The sequence below is a fragment of the Hirundo rustica genome, chromosome 1, assembly GCF_015227805.2.
Source record: "Hirundo rustica isolate bHirRus1 chromosome 1, bHirRus1.pri.v3, whole genome shotgun sequence".
Lineage (NCBI taxonomy): Eukaryota > Metazoa > Chordata > Aves > Passeriformes > Hirundinidae > Hirundo > Hirundo rustica.
In genome coordinates this window covers 187,787-206,188 of record NC_053450.1, presented here as the reverse complement: position 1 = coordinate 206,188, position 18,402 = coordinate 187,787, and the positions used below count along the sequence as shown (strand labels likewise).

Sequence of the window (18,402 nt, the reverse complement as noted above, 5' to 3'; positions counted from 1 at the left end):
ATTAAATTCTATAATTCCATGTCCTCCTTTTGAGGCCTTGTCCATCTAACCTTGGCTGTAGCTATGAAGAGAAAGCTGGTACGTGTGAGGGTTTGTGTGGAAGCTTGGTGTTAGGCTGGGAACAATAAACAACCAAAATATAGGAGAGGTGTGGTGTCACCAGTGAAATCACCCTGTGGCACTCACTCGTGTGCTGTGGTGTGTGGGTGTGTTGTGAAGAGGGTCCCCATTCCCTTCCAGCCCTGTCAGGCTGCTCTGGGATTTGCAGCTGTGCTGGAGCTGTTGCCTCTTCCCTCCCATTCCCTTGCTCCCCACCTTGATCCCACCTGGCGAAGCCTGACACTAGACCTGACTTTTCCTGGTCACTGTGCTCTGTGGAGATCTTGGTGCCCATCTTGCTCTGATGATTTTGATCAACAGGGTGATGTAATCCTTTACTTATGCTGAGTGTGGAGGGCTGAGGCCACTTGTGATTATCTGAATGAGTGTTTGGAGGGTGGTTGGTGGTGAGCATTGAAAGATCCTTAAAAACAACCAGGCAAACCCAAGTTGTGTCTGTGCCCACCATGGATGCCTGAGAAAAGTGGAAGAGCTGGACTCAGAAGCTTGTAGTCTGTGTCCCAAAGTTCTTATGGCAACAAGTCCCCAGTGCTGTAGGCCAGGAGCTGGATCCGTTGGGCCAAGCCTGAAACTCTGACTGGTGCTGGACATCCGCTGGAGAGCCAAGCCTGAACTGTCCCAGGTCCTGCAAATCCGGCTCTTACTGACTATGATGGAGCGGGAGACACTGAAGTAACTGCTCTCAAGTGTTCCTGCCTAATTGGATGATGTTGTTGCTATTTTTGGAGGGAGGGTTAGGGAGTCCTGCTGGGAAGAGAGTTTCTCAAGTGTGTTCTGGCACAGAGAGACGTGGAGAAAGCCATGAGCAGGAGACATTTGTTGTGTCAAAGGCTTTGGTGTAGTTGGTGATGGACTTGAGTCTCCCCTCAATCCCTGCTTCCCATGTCAGACTTGACTGTTACAGGTCATGATGGATTTGCTAAGACAGGTGATGAGACCTTATTCCATTCCTACCAATGACCTGTTTATTGCCAGCACTGTGTTGGGTGGGGAGGTGAGACCATTGGAATTCCCAAAGATGAGGAGACATGTCAGGCTTTGAAGCAGGAAAACTTTATTGAGGCAAAAGAATTAAAAAGCAGAAGAAAGATGTTGAAGAGATCCATTGTGAAGAGCAAGTACGAAACCCATCACCCAAGGTGCTTTGCTTGCTGGAGCTTTAGCCAGAACCCCAAGCTGGTAATGTCATGGATGATTTTGAGGGCCCTTAGCAGTTGTAGCCGCCCCTTCTGCCGTAGCAGCCCAGGCCTCCCAGGCCATAGCCAAATCCACGGCCATAGCCAAAGCCGTAGCCAAAGCCACCAAATCCACCCGAGATGGGCTGTCCCTGGACACTGAGTTCAGTGCCCACAGCAGCCGAGGAGGTGGATCCGACGGCGGTGTTCTGGGGGAAGGAGGTCATGATGGGTCCTGGCAGGGTCACCAGCACAGGGGAAGGGTCAATGATGACACGGGAATCCTGGCACTGCAGGGCACAGGGCTCGTTGCAGCTGTTGGCCAGCGGGGTGGGTCCACAGGGACGGCAGATGTTGGAGCAGGCCATGGGTGTGGTGTGGAAGGTCCTGGAAGAGAGGAGGTTGAGACATGGCCCCGAAGTGGGGGTTTGAGGGGCAGTGATACAGGAGAGAGAGACAGAGTGTGGAGGCTGTTCTGGTGTTGTGGGGCGTTGTGAGGGCTGCTGAGGCTGGGGCTTGAGAGTGCAGGAAGAGAGGGTCCAAGGGTGCAGGAGGGTCAGGGCTTTGAGGCTTACCTGGTCAGAAGGAGCAGGAGGAGAAGGTGTGAGGAGAAGTGTGTGAGGGAGAGAGGCTCTGGGCCGGCTTTTATGCTGGTTGTGGAGGGGCAGGACAGCCTCATTCCATGGCCTTGGGGCATTTTGCGGGCATCAGCTCCTGGCTGGCCCAGCCTGCTGAGCCATGAGTTGGGAAGTGTTTTCTTCCACTGCCTCTGCAGTGTCATGTCCTGCTCTTGAGGCTGTGTCCATCTGACCTTGGCAGCAGCTTTAATGAGTTGGTGTTTGGCAGGTTTTGGTTGTTTGATGTGTGTCATGGAGGGCTGAATAAACAACCAGAGCCCAGGACAGCTGTGAGGTCCTCAGTGAGGTCATTTTGTGGTATTCGTGTGGTGTGGTTTGAGGGTACTTTGTGAAGACTGGGCTCATCCCTTTGTGTCTTGAATGAGATCAAGAGACAGAAACTGGAAAAGCAGGTACTGGTCATGATGGATTTGTTTAGTTTTTATGATCTGTATGGAATTCCGAAAATTACGTGACAATGAACTGGGTTTTCTAAGATTTAGCATCATTAAACTCAGGAAAAAAATCCAGAAATGGTGTTCAATGCCTTGTTTTAATCATGGCTGGTCTGTGACTTTAATTCTGTTATTGCACATTCAAGCTCTAACGTTTCCTGTCTTATATCCCTTAAGTCTTAATACTATGTTCCCCTTGGCAAAACCCCATAATTGCTGCCTGATGGTCAGCGTGCTCCTCTTTCCTTCTTTGTCATGATATGGGCATTTCTGCACTAAATTCTATGATTCCATGTTCTCCTTTTGAGACCTTGTCCATCTAACCTTGACTTTAGCTATGAAGCAAAAGCTGGTACGTGTGAGGGTTTGCGTGGAAGCTTGGTGTTAGGCTGGGAACAATAAACAACCAAACTAGAGGAGAGGTGTGGTGTCACCAGTGAAATCACCCTGTGGCACTCTCTCATGTGCTGTGGTGTGTGGGTGTGTTGTGAAGAGGGTCCCCATTCCGTCCCAGCCCTGTCAGGCTGCTCTGGGATTTGCAGCAGTGCTGGAGCTGTTGCTCCTTCCCTCCCATTCCATTGCTCCCCACCTTGATCCCACCTGGCGAAGCCTGACACTAGACCTGACTTTTCCTGGTCACTGTGTTCTGTGGAGATCTTGGTGCCCATCTTGCTCTGATGATTTTGGTCTCAAGGGTGATGTAATCCTTTACTTACACTGAGTGTGGAGGGCTGAGGCCACTTGTGATTGTCTGAATGAGTATTTGGAGGGTGGTTGGTGGTGAGCATTGAAAGATCCTTAAAAACAACCAGGTAAACCCAAGTTGTGTCTGTGCCCACCATGGATGCCTGAGGAAAGTGGAAGAGCTGGACCCAGAAGCTTGTGGTCAGTGTCCCAAAGTTCTTACAGCTCCAAGTCCCCAGTGCTGCAGGCCAAGAGCTGGATCCGTTGGGCCAAGCCTGAAACTCTGACTGGTGCTGGACATCCGCTGGAGAGCCAAGCCTGAACTGTCCCAGGTCCTGCAAATCCGGCTCTTACTGACTATGATGGAGCAGGAGACAATGAAGTAACTGCTCTCAAGTGTTCCTGCCTAATTGGATGATGTTGTTGCTATTTTTGGAGGGAGGGTTAGGGAGTCCTGCTGGGAAGAGAGTTTCTCAAGTGTGTTCTGGCACAGAGAGACATGGAGAAAGCTATGAGCAGGAGACATTTGTTGTGTCAAAGGCTTTGGTGTAGTTGGTGATGGACTTGAGTCTCCCCTCAATCCCTGCTTCCCATGTCAGTCTTGATTGTTACAGGTCATGATGGATTTGCTAAGACGGGTGATGAGACCTTATTCCATTCCTACCAATGACCTGTTTATTGCCAGCACTGTGTTGGGTGGGGAGGTGAGACCATTGGAATTCATAAAGATGAAAAGACATGTCAGGCTTTGAAGCAGGAAAACTTTATTGAAGGGGGAAAAAAAAAAAAAAAAAATCAGGAGAAAGTATTTGAAAGGATCCAGTGTGAGGTTGAAGTACAGCAACCATGAGCAGAGTTGCTTGGCTTGCTGGAGGTCTTGCAGCATCCCAAGCTGGTGGTGTCAAGAGTGGTGCTGAGAGCCCTCAGCAGTTGTAGCCACCCCTTCTGCCATAGCAGCCCAGGCCTCCCAGGCCATAGCCAAATCCACGGCCATAGCCAAGGCCGTAGCCAAAGCCACCAAATCCACCCGAGATGGGCTGTCCCTGGACACTGAGTTCAGTGCCCACAGCAGCCGAGGAGGTGGATCCGACAGCGGTGTTCTGGGGGAAGGAGGTCATGATGGGTCCTGGCAGGGTCACCAGCACAGGGGAAGGGTCGATGATGACACGGGAATCCTGGCACTGCAGGGCACAGGGCTCGTTGCAGCTGTTGGCCAGCGGGGTTGGTCCGCAGGGACGGCAGATGTTGGAGCAGGCCATGGGTGTGGTGTGGAGGGTCCTGGAAGAGAGTGGGGTGAGGCAGGGCCAGGGAGTGGGGGTTTGAGGGATGGTGATGCAGGAGAGAGAGGGAGAGTGTGGAGGCTGTTGTGGGGCTGTGGGGAGGAGAGAGGGCTGCTTAGTTTGGGGCTGAGTGTGATGGAAGAGAGGGGCCAGGGGTGCAGGAGAGTCAGGGGTTTGAGGCTTACCTGGTTGGCAGGAGCAGGAGGAGAAGGTTTGAGGAGATGTGTGTGAGGGAGAGAGGCTCTGGGCCGGCTTTTATGCAGGTTTTGGTGGGGCGGGGCCGCCTTGTCCCATCGCCTTGGGGCATTTTGCATGCTGAAACTCTTGCCTGGTGAGTCCTGAGGTGGGGAGTGGTTTTCTTTATGCAATTCCATGTCCTTCCCTGGAGGCTATGTCGGTCTGACCTTGGTGACAGCTTTAAAGGGTGGGTTGGTATTTTGGTGCATTTGATTGTTGAATGTGTGTCATGGTGGAATAAATAAACAACCAGAGCACTGGAGATTCGCAATGTCATCAGTGAGGTCATTTTGTGGCGCAGATGTGCTCTGGTTTGTGGGTTCCTTCAGATGACTGGGCCCCTATTCTGTGCCCCCGGATGTCCATTAGTCATCGTGTTGCACCCAGGAATGCCAAGGGAGCTGCTGATGTCCTGAGGTCACTCTGCCAGAGCTTGGAATGGTCCCATTGCTTAGGAGCAGTTTCTGATAGATGAAAGTGAGCTCATCCCCTTGTGTCTTCAATGGGATGATGTGACAGCACCTGGAAAATGTGAGGCTGTTCAGGTTGTACTTATTCCATGTTGATGGCCCATTTGGATTTCTCAACTGTACATGACAATGTACTCAGCCAATTAAAGTGTATTTCTTGACCTCATTCAAAAATAATAAAAAAAAATAATACACCTGGCATGATCCCTTTTCTCCCCAGGTTGTTCTTTGACAAGACTTTACTTACTCCACTTCAAGGCATGAGTATAACTTGCAGGTCTTTATTTTCTGTTCCTGCAAGCAAAACCCAGTATTTACTAACTGGTGCTCAGCAAGTTCCTTTTTCCTTCTCTGTCATGATTTGAGTATTTCTTCATGGAATTCTATGGCTCCATGTCCTGCTGTTGACTCCTTTTCCTTCTCACCATGGCAGCTGCTTCTAAGTGTGAGTGGGGATTTGGGAGGATTTGCATGGAAGGTTCGTGTCAGGGAGGGCAGAATAAACAACCAGAGCAGTGTGGTGTCATCAGCGAGGTCACTGCCTGTCATTTGTGTGCTGTGGGTTGTGGATGTGTTTTGAAGAGGTGCCCCATTCCCTCCCAGCCCTGTCAGGCTGCTCTTGGATTTTCAGGTGTGCTGAAGGTGTTGCCACTTCCCTCTCGTTTCATCTCTCCCCATATTGATCCCACCTTCCCAAGCTTGGCCCTACACTTGACCTTTCCTTTTGGCTGTGCTCTGTGCGTGTGTTGCTGTTCCTCTTACTTTGAAAGTTTTGATGTCTGGGGCCTTTTGGACTTCTACGTGGACTGTGTGCCAAAGCATGAGGCCACTTGTGATTGTCAGAAAGAGGGTTTGGAGGCTGCCCAGGACTGTTGGAAGCGAGCATTGAATGATCCTCAAAAGCAACCCAGGCAAGTACAGATTGTGTCAGTGCCCAGCATGGACACCTGAGAAAGGTCTGAAGGGCTAGACCCAGAGGCTTTTGGTCAGTGCCCCGAAGCCCAGATGGCAGCAAGTCCCCAGTGCTGTAGCCAGGGATCCATTGGGCCAATAGAGAAAACCTGACAGGTGCTGGACATCTGATGGGGTTCTGTAAAGGGTGGAATGGAGTTCTGCCAGTGTTGCTTGTTGGACGGAATCATCCTGGGTAGGAAGGAATGCCCGGGCACGTGGTTGGAGCAATTGTTTTCATCTCTGAAAAAGCCTTTCTTTTGTGGTTGTGGTTGAGAAGAAATGGAGCAGGATGTGTCCCCGTGTGGGAAACGGGACCTGAAGTATCCAGGTTAGGATTGGGAAAAGTGTTATGACCGAGAGTCTTTTGCCATCTGCTCAGCACTGGTGATGTCCCACGTGAGATGTTTTGGGCAGTTCCAAGCTCCCCAATGTAAAAATGATCTAGTGAATCTAGACCAGTGCAGGACAACAAGACTCCCAAGAGGTTGAAGAATCATTCCTAGAGGATAGATTGAGACAGCTGGGACTCACAGTGGTCAAGGATGGATGCGGGGGTATCATCAGTGTGTGCAAATCCCTGATGGCAGGGAGTGAAGGAGCCTGACTGCTCACAGCAGTGTCCACACGCAGGGCAAGACAGCCAGGGCACAAGTGAAAACAAATGGAATTCCCTGGGCAAAGAATAAAATAATCTTTCATTGTGAAGGCAGCCACAGAGTGGAAGAGGCGTTGGAGCGTCTGTCCTGAGAGATGAAGCTCTGAACTGTCCAGGGTGCTGGAAATCCTGCTCTTGATAACTCTGAGCAGGGGAGTTGAAGCACTTGCACTCCACATTTCCTGCCCACGGGGCTGATGCAGTTCCTCAGTTTTCTGGAAGTGTTCAAGAGACCTGCTGCTGGGAGTTTGTCAAGTGTGCACCGGTACGGAAAGACTTTACCAGAGCTGTACCCAGGAGAGCATTAATGCATCCAGGGCTTTGGTGTACCAAAAATGTGCATGACAGATTCTGGAAGGTGTTCCCTCCTCTGTTTTCTATGCCAAACTCTGTTATTAGTTGTTTTGACATATTTGTGAGGGAAGGTATTTGTCTGTTCCATGTACCCCAATGTCCTGTCGAGCTGTGGAATGTACTCAGTGAGGATGTCAGACCATTGGAATTAAAAAAGAACAGGAGGTGTCTCAGGCTTTGATGCAGGAAAAGTTTATTGCGGCAAAAGAATGAGAGGCAGGGGAAAAAAGTGGAAGGAATCCAGTGCATGGTGCAACTACAGAGATCATTAGCTGAGGTTGTTGGCTTGCTGGAGTTCTTGCAGCATCCAAAGTTGGTGGTGTCAGCAGTGGTGCTGAGAGCCCTCAGCAGATGTAGCCACCCCTTCTGCCGTAGCAGCCCAGGCCTCCCAGGCCATAGCCAAACCCACAGCCATAGCCAAAGCCGTAGCCAAAGCCACCAAATCCACCCGAGATGGGCTGTCCCTGGACACTGAGTTCAGTGCCCACAGCAGCCGAGGAGGTGGATCCGACGGCGGTGTTCTGGGGGAAGGAGGTCATGATGGGTCCTGGCAGGGTCACCAGCACAGGGGAAGGGTTGATGACGACGTGAGAATCCTGGCATTGCAGGGCACAGGGCTCGTTGCAGCTGTTGGCCAGCGGGGTGGGTCCGCAGGGACGGCAGATGTTGGAGCAGGCCATGGGTGTGGTGTGGAGGGTCCTGGAAGAGAGGTGGGTGAGGCAAGGCAGGGGTATGGGGGTGTGAAAGACAGAGATGCAGAAGATAGAGGCTGTTGTGGGTCTGTGGGGAGGCATGAGGGCTGCTGAAGCTGGGGCTGAGTGTGCTGGAAGAGAAGAAGCCAGGGGTGCAAGAGAGGAAAATCCGGGGCTCGAGACTCACCTGGTTGTCAGCAGGAGGAGAAGGAGTCAGGAGTAGTGTGTGAAGGAGAGAGGCTCTGGGCCGGCTTTTATGCTGGTCCTGGAGGGGTGGGACAGCCTTGTCCCCTGACCCTCAGGCATTTTTCAGGCAGTAGCTCTTGGCTGGCCCAGCCTTCTGAGTCATGAGGTGGGGATTGTTTTCCTTCCTGATGTCTTGCAATTCTGTGTCCTTCCCTTGAGTCAGTGCCCATTTGACCTTGGCAGCAGATTTCAGTTGGGAGAAATAGATGCCAATGGATTGGTATTTGTTTTGTCTTGAATGTAGAAGATTCAAACAAAACCCACAGGAATTTGGGTGTCATCTCATGTCTTTAGTTAACCCCCAGCCATTCCTTCTGGACAAACCTACTTCTCTGCAGCCTGGTCTTCTGGGCTGAAATTTCAAAGATGGATCATGATGTGGCTGTGAAAAGCTCCAGCAGTCACCTGGAGAGGATTAGGAAATTAAATAGGAGCAGGCTGAGGGAATTAACCTTCCTGTCCCCCACCGCTCTTGGGGCTCCTCAGTGGAACAAGGCCATGGACATGATTGACCAAGAGCAGTGCAGGGAGACCATGACACTGATGGGACTGGAATGTGCTTAATATGAGAAGCTGAGAGAGCTGGAATTTCTTTCAGGGAGGAAGAGGGAATGCAAATGTGCCATGTGTCAATGTGCCATGGAATGACCTCAGTGAGGACACCCCAAATCTCCTAAGCTGTGGTTGAATCTTCTGCGTGTCGTGACATGCAGAATCAACAACACCTTGGTCTCTAATCCTTGGAACTTAAACTTACCACCGAGGTCAAGTGGAGATGGCCTCAGGGGCAGAACATGAAATTGCACAATTCCACAGAGGAACAACTGCTCCATGACAGAGGAGCTCACTGGCTGTCCGTTACTAATTATTGGGTTTTGCTCACAGGAGGAACACATTAAGACTTACGAATTACAGGTTATGAAAACTTGTGGCTTGAATGCAGAAAAAAGAAATTGATGTCACAGACCAGCCTGGGAAAAAAAGGGATCGGGCCCCATTTGTTGTTTATTGGATTTCTGAATGAGGTCAAAGAATACACTTTATATGACACAGTACGTTGTCGAGTGAATTTCAAAATACAGATAGTCAATGACACTGGAACAAGTTCAGGCCTGAATTGCCTCTCATTTCACCAGATAATCTTTGATACCATTGAAGACACCAAAGGGAGGAGCTTCCTTCCTCTATCAGGAAGGGCTCTCAGGCACTGTGACCTTTCCAGGCTAGTACACAGAGACCTCCCCAGGACACCAGCAGCTCCCTCAGCATTCCTAGGTGCAACACGAGGACTGATGGACATCCAGTGGCCCAGAAGAGGAGCCCAGCCTTCTTCACAAAGCGCTCAAAAACCACAGAACACAAGAGCTACAAAATTACCTCACTCATGACATTGCGAATCTCAGGAACTCTGGTTGTTTTTTATCAGCCCTCCCTGACACACATTCAACAATAAAATCCACCCAAATTCCAGCTCGCAATTCAAAGCTGCTGCCAAGGTCAGATGGACATGAAATCAGGAACTGGACATGGAATTGCCGAGTTGTGGGAAGAAAACCACTCCCCACATTGTGACTCAGCAGGCTGGGCCAGCAAAGAACTTCAGCCGGCAAAACGCCCCGAGGCCATGGGATGAGGCTGTCCCACCCCTCCACAACCAGCATAAAAGCCAGCTCAGAGCCTCTCTCCCTCACACACTTCTCCTCACACCTTCTCCTCCTGCTCCTGCTGACCAGGTAAGCCTCAAACCCCTGATCCTCCTGCACCCCTGGCTCCTCTCTTCCAGCACACTCAGCCCCAACCTCAGCAGCCCTCTCTCCTCCCCACAGCCCCACAACAGCCTCCACACTCTCCCTCTCTCTCCTGCATCACCATCCCTCACAACCCCACTCCCTGGCCCTGCCTCACCCCCCTCTCTTCCAGGACCCTCCACACCACACCCATGGCCTGCTCCAACATCTGCCGTCCCTGCGGACCCACCCCGCTGGCCAACAGCTGCAACGAGCCCTGTGCCCTGCAATGCCAGGATTCTCACGTCGTCATCAACCCTTCCCCTGTGCTGGTGACCCTGCCAGGACCCATCATGACCTCCTTCCCCCAGAACACCGCCGTCGGATCCACCTCCTCGGCTGCTGTGGGCACTGAACTCAGTGCCCAGGGACAGCCCATCTCGGGTGGATTTGGCTTTGGCCTTGGCTACGGCCTTGGCTATGGCCGTGGGTTTGGCTATGGCCTGGGAGGCCTGGGCTGCTACGGCAGGAGGGGCGGCTACAACTGCTGAGGGCCCTCAGCACCACTGCTGACACCAAGGTCCCACTGTGGGGCAGGAAGGCACTGCTGATCTGGCAAAACCTCTTCCAAGAAAAGGACCTTGGCTGATGGTCTCCCTTCTTGCACTTCAGCCCGGCTCCCATCCCTTTGCTGCTCATGGCCTTTCAGTCTTCTACCTCAATAAAGTTTTCCTGCATCACATCCTATGATGAGTCCCTCTTCTTTCTGATCCCAAGACTCTTCCAGTCTCACTCTGCACTAAGCCAGAGTTCCAGAGTCCACTGGGTTGGGTGAAAAAATGCTCCGAGATTGTTTTAAGATTTATTTCTCCATTCTCCAACTGGTATACCATGATCTTCCAGTGCATCTGACAAATTCTTCAGCTACTGAATTACAGACCTGGATATACTAAGGCAGATCTATCCCTGCCTCTGGCAAAAGCCTCTCTGAGTGATGTATTCACTTTTGCTGGACAGCAGTTGCTTCTGTCATCATCCAGGCCCACCCACAGGTCTCATGAAGCATGTCCATGTCTTCCTTGTCATTGGAGACTCAGAGTTCAACACAGAACTCTGGTCTCAGGAGAGCAGAGGTTGAGATTCCCCCACTCTCTTGTGCTGCCCACACTGTGGGGATGAGCCCATAACACGGGGAGTTTCTGGTAGGTGAGTGCACATGGCCAGGGCACATCTAATTCTTCATCCACCAATGCCCCAAGTCCTCCTCCTTCTTGTTGGGGCTGCTCTCAATCCCCTCATCATCCGTCCAGTATCCTGCATGTTTGGGATTGCTCCAATCCAGGTGCAGCAGTTTCTGCCCTTCTGCTCTGGTGATATTGGAGATCTGTGTTTATCTCTGTTACTGTGTTACTGGGGACAAGGAAGACAAGACTCTCCTGGATAAGATCAAGAATCAGGCCTTGAGGATGATCTGTGGCTGAAGGTTTGGGACAGCCTTGGCCCATGACTTTGGGACATTTTCCAGGCAGAAGTTGTTGCCTGACACAGCCTGGTGAGTCATGAGGCTGGGACTGTTTTGCTTCCCACAGCAGAAATTCCATGTTCTGCTCTTGAGGCTGTGTCCATCTGACCTTGGCAACAGCTTTAGTGCACTGATACCGGTTCCAGCGTGGGTGGATGAGGGAAGGTGGACCGATATCCTGTACCTGGACTTGTACAAATCTTTTGTTCCTGTGCCAGACAGCATCCTTGTCTCTAAGCTGGAGAGACGTGGAGTTGATGGTTGGATGAGGAATGAGCAGGATGGCCTCATTCAAATGCTGTGGTCAATGGCTCCATGTCCCTGTGTGGAGAACAGGGATGAGTGGTGACCCTCGGAGACTGATATTGGAACCATTATCACTTCCCATCTTTGTCAGGGACATGGAGAGTGGGTTTGAGTGCCCCCTTGGCAGGGCTGGGGTTGACACCGAGGGGAGTGATGTGGTTTATGGTCTGAAGCAAGGGATGGCATCCAGAGGGTTCTGGATGGGCTGGTGTGAAGCTCAGGACGGCCAACGGGGCCAAGTGCAAGATCCTGAAGGTGGATCAGAGCAATCTCATTAATAGATATTGGATTGGTGATGATTGACAGAGTGTCTGAGGAGAAGGATTTGGGGTGCTGGTGAATGAAGAATTGGACACGCCTCAGCCATGTGAACGTGCTGACAAGAAACCACCCATGTCCTGGGCTCATCCCTGCATGGGCAGAAGGTGACGGGGGATTCAGCCCCTCTGCTCCGCCTGGTGAGACTGGAGTTGTGCTTTCAATTCTGGGACGTGAAAATAAGGATTATATAGATCTATTTAAGAAGATGTAGAGGTAGTCAAGGAAGTTGATGAGGCGCTGGAACGAATGTTGTGCGGCAAAAGAAAATGGGCAAAAGCCCATTCCCAGGATGGGCTGGTGTCAGAGGCAGGCAAAGATCTGCCTCAGTGTAGCAGGGCCAGAAATCAAGAAAGGGAATGATTTGTGGGATACGCTGGAAAAGCAAAGTGCGGCTGTGTCTGCCAATGAGGGAAGAGAAGACATCTCAGGCTTTGATACAAGAGAAATTTATTGAGACAAAAAAAAACCAAAAAAAACCCCACAGTGAATGGTCATGAGCAGAGAGTGGAAGGGAGCTGCTCTGAGAGGCAAGTAGAGTGACCATCCTTCGAGGTCCATTACTTGCAGGAGGTTTGACCAGAGCACCAAGACCTTCCTGCCCCAGAGTGGGAGCAGCCCAGCAAAGGGGCCCAATGGTCTCTGGCCTGAAAGAAGGAGTTTGCAGCAGAGGCGATTGCACAGAGCCAAAGGGGTGATGGAGAGAAAAGAATGAGAGAGGAGGAGGACACAGATGGGCCGTGTTTGCAGGCAGCTGGGGTTGGTACTTGGCTGCTGCCTTGCTTGGAGCCGTGAGAACAGGGACTGGAAGTGCTGAGCCCGTTTGAGAGCCTTGGCCCAGAGAGCTGTCCTCAATGCCTGAGATGTGTTCCAGGGAGTGGGTGGTTGGTGTCAGCAGTGGTGCTGAGGGCCCTCAGCAGTTGTAGCCACCCCTTCTGCCGTAGCAGCCCAGGCCTCCCAGGCCATAGCCAAATCCACGGCCATAGCCAAGGCCGTAGCCAAAGCCACCAAATCCACCCGAGATGGGCTGTCCCTGGACACTGAGTTCAGTGCCCACAGCAGCCGAGGAGGTGGATCCGACGGCGGTGTTCTGGGGGAAGGAGGTCATGATGGGTCCTGGCAGGGTCACCAGCACAGGGGAAGGGTTGATGATGACACGGGAATCCTGGCACTGCAGGGCACAGGGCTCGTTGCAGCTGTTGGCCAGCGGGGTGGGTCCGCAGGGACGGCAGATGTTGGAGCAGGCCATGGGTGTGGTGTGGAGGGTCCTGGAAGAGAGAGGGTTGAAGCAGGGCTGGGGAGTGGGGTTGTCAGGAGGGTGAGAGAGTGGGGCAGGTGTTGTGGGTCTGTAGGGAGGCCTGAGGGCTTCTGAGGCTGGGGCAGAGCATGCTGGAAGAGAGGGGCCAGGGGTGCAGGAGTAGGAGGGTTGGTAGATTGAGGCTCACCTTTTTGGCAGGAGCAGGACGAGGAGGATTCAAAAGGAGTGTGTGAGGGAGAGAAGCACTGGGGCTGGCTTTTATGCAGGTTGTGGAGGGGTGGGACAGCCTTGTCCCATGGCCTTGGGGCATTTTTTAGGCAGCAGCTCTTGCCTGACACAGCCTTGTGAGTCATAAAGTCAGGAATGTTTTTGTTCCCAAAACTGTGCCGTGTCATATCCAGCTCTTAAAGCCATGTCCATCTGACCTTGATGGCAGCTTTAGGAGTTGGCATTTGGGTGGATTTGATTGTTAGAAGTGTGTCAGGGAGGGCTGAACAACCAGCAGAAATTCAACGTCATCAGTGTGGTAATTTTGTTGCCCTTATGTTCTGCGGTTTGTGGGTGCCTTGTGAAGACGGGGATCCTCTTCTGAGCCACTGGGTGTCCATCAGTCCTGGTATTGCACCCAGGAATGCTGAGGGAGCTGATGATGTCCTGGGGAGGACCGTGAGCAGTATCTTGGGAAGGTTCTGGTGCCTGGGTTCCTTATTTATTTTAATGAGTTCTCGCCCTTGTGTCTTTTATGTGAACAAGAGGGAGAATCTGGAAAACGAGAGGCTGCTTAGACTGAACGTGTTCCGTTGTTATAGTCCATTTGGATTTCTGAAATGTACTCAACCACGTACTCTGTCAATAAAGTGTATTCCTTGGCCTCTTTCCAAAATCTTAGAAATTACTACAAACCAGGCTCCACACCTTTTTTCCCAAACGGATCTCTGTTGACAACTCACTTTTTCCGTGTTCAAGCCACAAGGTGTCATAATTATAATCATAAGTATTAATGTTTTGTTCCTGTGAGCAAACCCCAATAATTAGTAATGGATGGACAGCAAGCTCCTCTTTCCTTCTTTGCCATGCTTTGGTTGTTCCTCTGTGGAATTGTGCAATTTCATGTTCTGCACCTGAGGCCATCTCCACCTGACCTTGGTGAGAGTTTTTAGTTGCCAGAATTAGAGACCAAGGTGTTGTTGTTGATGTTGCGTGCCAGGACATGTAGAAGATTCAAGCAAAGCTTACAAGGAGTGGGGTGTTGCCACTGAGGTCATTCCATGGCATATTGACAACGTGTCCTATTGGCATCCTTGCCTCCTTCCTGAAGAACTCCCAGCTCCCCCAGCTTCTCCTCATTTTATGGATGCCCCATTCCCATCAGTCTCAGGGTGCCCTTGCACTGCTCTTGGTCAGCCATGTTCATCTCCATGTGGCCTCACCTCTGGCATGGAACAGGCTGTTCAGCTCCCTCCACCTGCTTGTATTTCTCTTCCTAATCCAGTCCTGGTAACTGCTGGAGCTTTTTGCCATAAAGGGTCCATGGTGACCTCAGGATCCATTTATGCTCCACCAGGAACAGAAGATCCTTCCCTGCCGGAACACTTTGGTTCTCAAGGGAAAGAAAACTGGTGTCACTGAACTTCTGTCAGGGCTTTCACACAGTCCCACGCATCATCTTTGTCTCTAAACTGCAGACACGTGGGTTGCAAAGGTGGACCAATGAATGGATGAGGAGCAGCCAGAGAGCGAAGGTCAAGGGCTCTATGGACAGGGGGAGGCGAGTGATGAGGACATTGGGCCTCTGTCTTGCCCTGGTGACCTTGAATACCTTTATCAAGGACATGAGCGGTGGGATTGAAACCCCCCTCCGCATGTTTGCAGGTGCTAGGAAGATGAGCAGTGCAGTTGACAGAAGAACAATGAGAGATCCCATCAGTGGGACACTGGGAATGTTGGGAACATAAGAACCCCTTGTGGTTCAACAGCTCCAAGGTCAAGCTCCTGCACCTGGGCTGGGACATTCCCAGACATGAGCACAGCTTTGGAGAGGAAATCCTTAAGAGCAGTTCCAGTGAGAAAGACTGGAGGGTTCTGCTGGACCAAACTCTAGACAGGAAACCACAATGTGAATTTTCAGCCCAGAAGACCAACCATATCCTGGGCTGCAGACAAAGAAGTGTAGCCAGCAGGAATGGCTGGGGGCAGTTGGAGATGTGAGAATGTCCTTACTGGAGTGGCAGAGACCAAATGGATCAAGAGATGGCCATGCATCCTTGCAGCAAAAGAACTTCTGGAAAAGGTTTTCTAGCAGATTGATGCTTTTTTGTCTGCTCAGAGAAAAGGATATCTGATTTGGGGTTGTGTGTTGGGCTCTACAGTGGAAGAAAGCGATAGACGTAGTGAAGCAAGAACAGTGCAGGAACAGCAAGAGGTTGAGGGGACCGAAAAATCCGTGTTGTGATTAGAAGTGAGAGATGTGCGAGGTTTATTTTTGTGACACAGGAAGGATGGGCAAAGTGTTCCATGGCATGACCTCACTCATAACACCCCAATTCTTGTCGGCTTTGTTGTCATCTTCTACGTGCCTAATGGAAAACAATGATATCAATCCTTTGGCTTCTAAACCTCAAAATTAAAAACTGCCACAAAGGTCAGATGGACACAGCCTCAAGAGGAGGACACAGTTACACAGAATTCCACAAAGACACACTGGCACTGTGACAGAGGAGGAAATAGGATCACAATTACCATTCAGGACAATTTAGTGTTTTTTCCCAACTGGAATGAAATATTTTGATGACGAGGATGTAAGTTATGAAACCATGTGACATGAATGCAGAATAAGCAAATTCACGTCACAGATGAGCCTGGGCAAAATGTGATTGAGCATCTTTGGTTAGTTGTTTATTTGATTACTTAAAAACATAAAGAAATACAGTTTAAATGACAGACTAGGTTTCCATGGAAAGTTGAGAAATACAAATAGATCACATCATTGGAACAAGTTCAACCAAACCAGGCTCTAATTTCCAGATGCTCTCTTTTGATACAAGACAAAGAACAAAGGTGTGAGGTCTCTCTCATCCATCAGGAAGAGCTCCCAGGCACTGAGACCTTTCCAAGATACTGATCAGTGACTTCCCCAGGACACCAACAGTTCTGTCAGCATCCCTGGGTGCAACACAAGGACTGATGGACATCCAGCAGCCCAGAAGAGGGGCCCAGTCTTCACAAGGCACCCACAAACCACAGCACACGAGTGCCACAAAATGACCTCACTGATGACATTGCATTTCTGCTGGGCTCTGGTTGTTTACTCAACCCACCCTGACTCACACCTAACGAAGAAATCCTACCAAATACAAATGCAGTAAAGTTGCTGCCAAGGTCAGATGGACATTCAAGAACAGGAAATGGAATTGCCGAATTACACAAAAGAAAACACTCCCCACCTCATGACTCCCCAACCCAGCCCAGTCATTGGCTGCTGCCCTCAAAATGTCCCAAGGCCATGGGGCAAAGTTGTCCCGCCCCTCTAGAACCAGCATAAAAGCGTGGCCAGAGCCTCTGTCCCTCACACACTTCTCCTCAGACTTTTTCCTCCTGCTGCTGCCGACAACCAGGTGAGCTTCAAACCCCTGACCCTGCTGCTCCTACACCCCTGGCCCCCCTCTTCACAGCACGCTCATCCCCAGCTTCAGCAGCCCTCATGCCTCCCCACAGCGTGCCAACAACATCCATGGTCCCTCACCCTCTTTGATCGCCACCCCTTCCCCTCCCCAGGGCCCTGCCCTGACTTTCCCCCTTCTCTTCCAGCACATTCCACACCACACCCATGGCCTGCTCCAACATCTGCCAACCCTGCGGACCCACCCCGCTGGCCAACAGCTGCAACGAGCCCTGTGCCCTGCAGTGCCAGGATTCTCACGTTGTCATCAACCCTTCCCCTGTGCTGGTGACCCTGCCAGGACCCATCATGACCTCCTTCCCCCAGAACACCGCCGTTGGATCCACCTCCTCGGCTGCTGTGGGCACTGAACTCAGTGTCCAGGGACAGCCCATCTCGGGTGGATTTGGCTTTGGCTATGGCCTTGGCTATGGCCGTGGATTTGGCTATGGCCTGGGAGGCCTGGGCTGCTATGGCAGGAGGGGCTGCTACAATTGCTAAGGGACCAGCCTGGCCTGCCTGCACACATGGCCCATCTGCCTCCTCTTCTCCTACTCCCTGCTCTGCATCACCGCTTTGGCTCTGTCTATTCCTCTCGGCTGCAAACCCCTTCTCCCAAGTCACAGGCCATTGGGCACCTCTGCTGGGATGCTCCCACTGTGGGGCAGAGAGTCCTTGATGCCCTGGAAAAACCTCCTGTGAGAAAAGGACCTTGGCTGATTGTCACTCTGCATGCACCTCTGACCAGCTCTCCCCCAATGGCTGCTCCTGAGTTTTCACTTTTCTAGCATAATAAAGTTTTCCTGTATCATAACCTCAGAAGACTCCGTCTTTCTTCTCCCTAGACTCTTCGAGACTAAGTCGATGTTTTTCAAGTTCTTGGGGTTGTTGAGGTTGGGGCCATTGTCCAAGAACTCTTTCAGGGATTATTTCCCCAATTCCACTACCCATTGCTACACTTTGTGCTTCCAGTGCATCACCACCACTTTTCAGTTGCTTGAGCACACACCTGGGTACACTCATGCAGGTGTATCTGTGACTCTGACCAAAGAAACTCCTGTGTGCGGTGCTCACTTTGGCTGGACACCACTTCCTCCAGACCCTCATCATCATCTCCTAAGGCCATTTACAGATCTGCTTGAGCAGGTCCATTTCTTCCCCTTTTCTGTGTCCTCAGAGTGGAACACACAAGTCCAGTCTCATCAGAGTGCAGCAGAGGTGCAGAACGTGCTGCCCACACAGTGGGGATAACCCCAGGACATGGGGGATTTCTGCTCAGCTCATCCACATGGCCACGAATTCATGTCCAATTCTTCATCCCCCAATACCCCAAGTCCTTCTCCTCAGGGATGCTCTTCCTTAACTCATTGCCCATCCAACATCCAACATCCAACATCCATTACTGAGACTGATCCAGTCCAGGTGCAGGACCTTCCTCTTGGCCCTGGGGACCTTCATGAGCTTCACACCAGCCCATCTCCCCAGGCTGTCCAGAGCCCTCTGGATGCCACCCCTTCCCTCCAGACAATCAACCACACCACTCACCACACAGTTATTCACTTTTTTTTTTTCCTTTTTCCTTTTCTTTTTCTTTTTTTTTTTTTTTTTTTTTTTTTTTTTTTTTTTTTTTTGCTGGGGGCCACCTAAGTGCACTCTGCATGTCCCTGACAAAGA

General features: G+C 51.2%; 6 protein-coding genes across 6 annotated transcripts; 2 read left to right on the top strand and 4 right to left on the bottom strand.

Moving 5' to 3' along the window:
• Positions 1 to 1,327: 1,327 nt before the first annotated feature.
• Positions 1,328 to 1,663, bottom strand: LOC120749438 (feather beta keratin-like). The gene has a single exon (XM_040056835.1). The coding sequence runs from the start codon at positions 1,661 to 1,663 to the stop codon at positions 1,328 to 1,330; it is 336 nt and encodes a 111-aa protein (XP_039912769.1).
• A 2,311-nt stretch (positions 1,664 to 3,974) lies between these two features.
• Positions 3,975 to 4,310, bottom strand: LOC120749480 (feather beta keratin-like). The gene has a single exon (XM_040056921.1). It carries the CDS (start codon positions 4,308 to 4,310, stop codon positions 3,975 to 3,977), a length of 336 nt encoding a protein of 111 aa, XP_039912855.1.
• Positions 4,311 to 7,345: 3,035 nt separating this feature from the next.
• LOC120749472 (feather beta keratin-like) lies at positions 7,346 to 7,681 on the bottom strand. The gene has a single exon (XM_040056909.2). It carries the CDS (start codon positions 7,679 to 7,681, stop codon positions 7,346 to 7,348), a length of 336 nt encoding a protein of 111 aa, XP_039912843.1.
• A 2,197-nt stretch (positions 7,682 to 9,878) lies between these two features.
• On the top strand, positions 9,879 to 10,217 carry LOC120749359 (feather beta keratin-like). The gene has a single exon (XM_040056703.2). The coding sequence runs from the start codon at positions 9,879 to 9,881 to the stop codon at positions 10,215 to 10,217; it is 339 nt and encodes a 112-aa protein (XP_039912637.2).
• Positions 10,218 to 12,725: 2,508 nt separating this feature from the next.
• Positions 12,726 to 13,061, bottom strand: LOC120749490 (feather beta keratin-like). Its single transcript, XM_040056944.1, has one exon. The coding sequence runs from the start codon at positions 13,059 to 13,061 to the stop codon at positions 12,726 to 12,728; it is 336 nt and encodes a 111-aa protein (XP_039912878.1).
• A 3,835-nt stretch (positions 13,062 to 16,896) lies between these two features.
• Positions 16,897 to 17,229, top strand: LOC120764358 (feather beta keratin-like). The gene has a single exon (XM_040088313.1). The coding sequence runs from the start codon at positions 16,897 to 16,899 to the stop codon at positions 17,227 to 17,229; it is 333 nt and encodes a 110-aa protein (XP_039944247.1).
• The last annotated feature ends 1,173 nt before the right edge of the window (positions 17,230 to 18,402 follow it).

Bases quoted from the DNA above. Each gene is read 5' to 3' on its own strand.
- LOC120749438 (XM_040056835.1), bottom strand. From the start codon at position 1,663: ATGGCCTGCTCCAACATCTGCCGTCCCTGTGGACCCACCCCGCTGGCC.
- LOC120764358 (XM_040088313.1), top strand. From the start codon at position 16,897: ATGGCCTGCTCCAACATCTGCCAACCCTGCGGACCCACCCCGCTGGCC.
- LOC120749472 (XM_040056909.2), bottom strand. From the start codon at position 7,681: ATGGCCTGCTCCAACATCTGCCGTCCCTGCGGACCCACCCCGCTGGCC.
- LOC120749359 (XM_040056703.2), top strand. From the start codon at position 9,879: ATGGCCTGCTCCAACATCTGCCGTCCCTGCGGACCCACCCCGCTGGCC.
- LOC120749480 (XM_040056921.1), bottom strand. From the start codon at position 4,310: ATGGCCTGCTCCAACATCTGCCGTCCCTGCGGACCAACCCCGCTGGCC.
- LOC120749490 (XM_040056944.1), bottom strand. From the start codon at position 13,061: ATGGCCTGCTCCAACATCTGCCGTCCCTGCGGACCCACCCCGCTGGCC.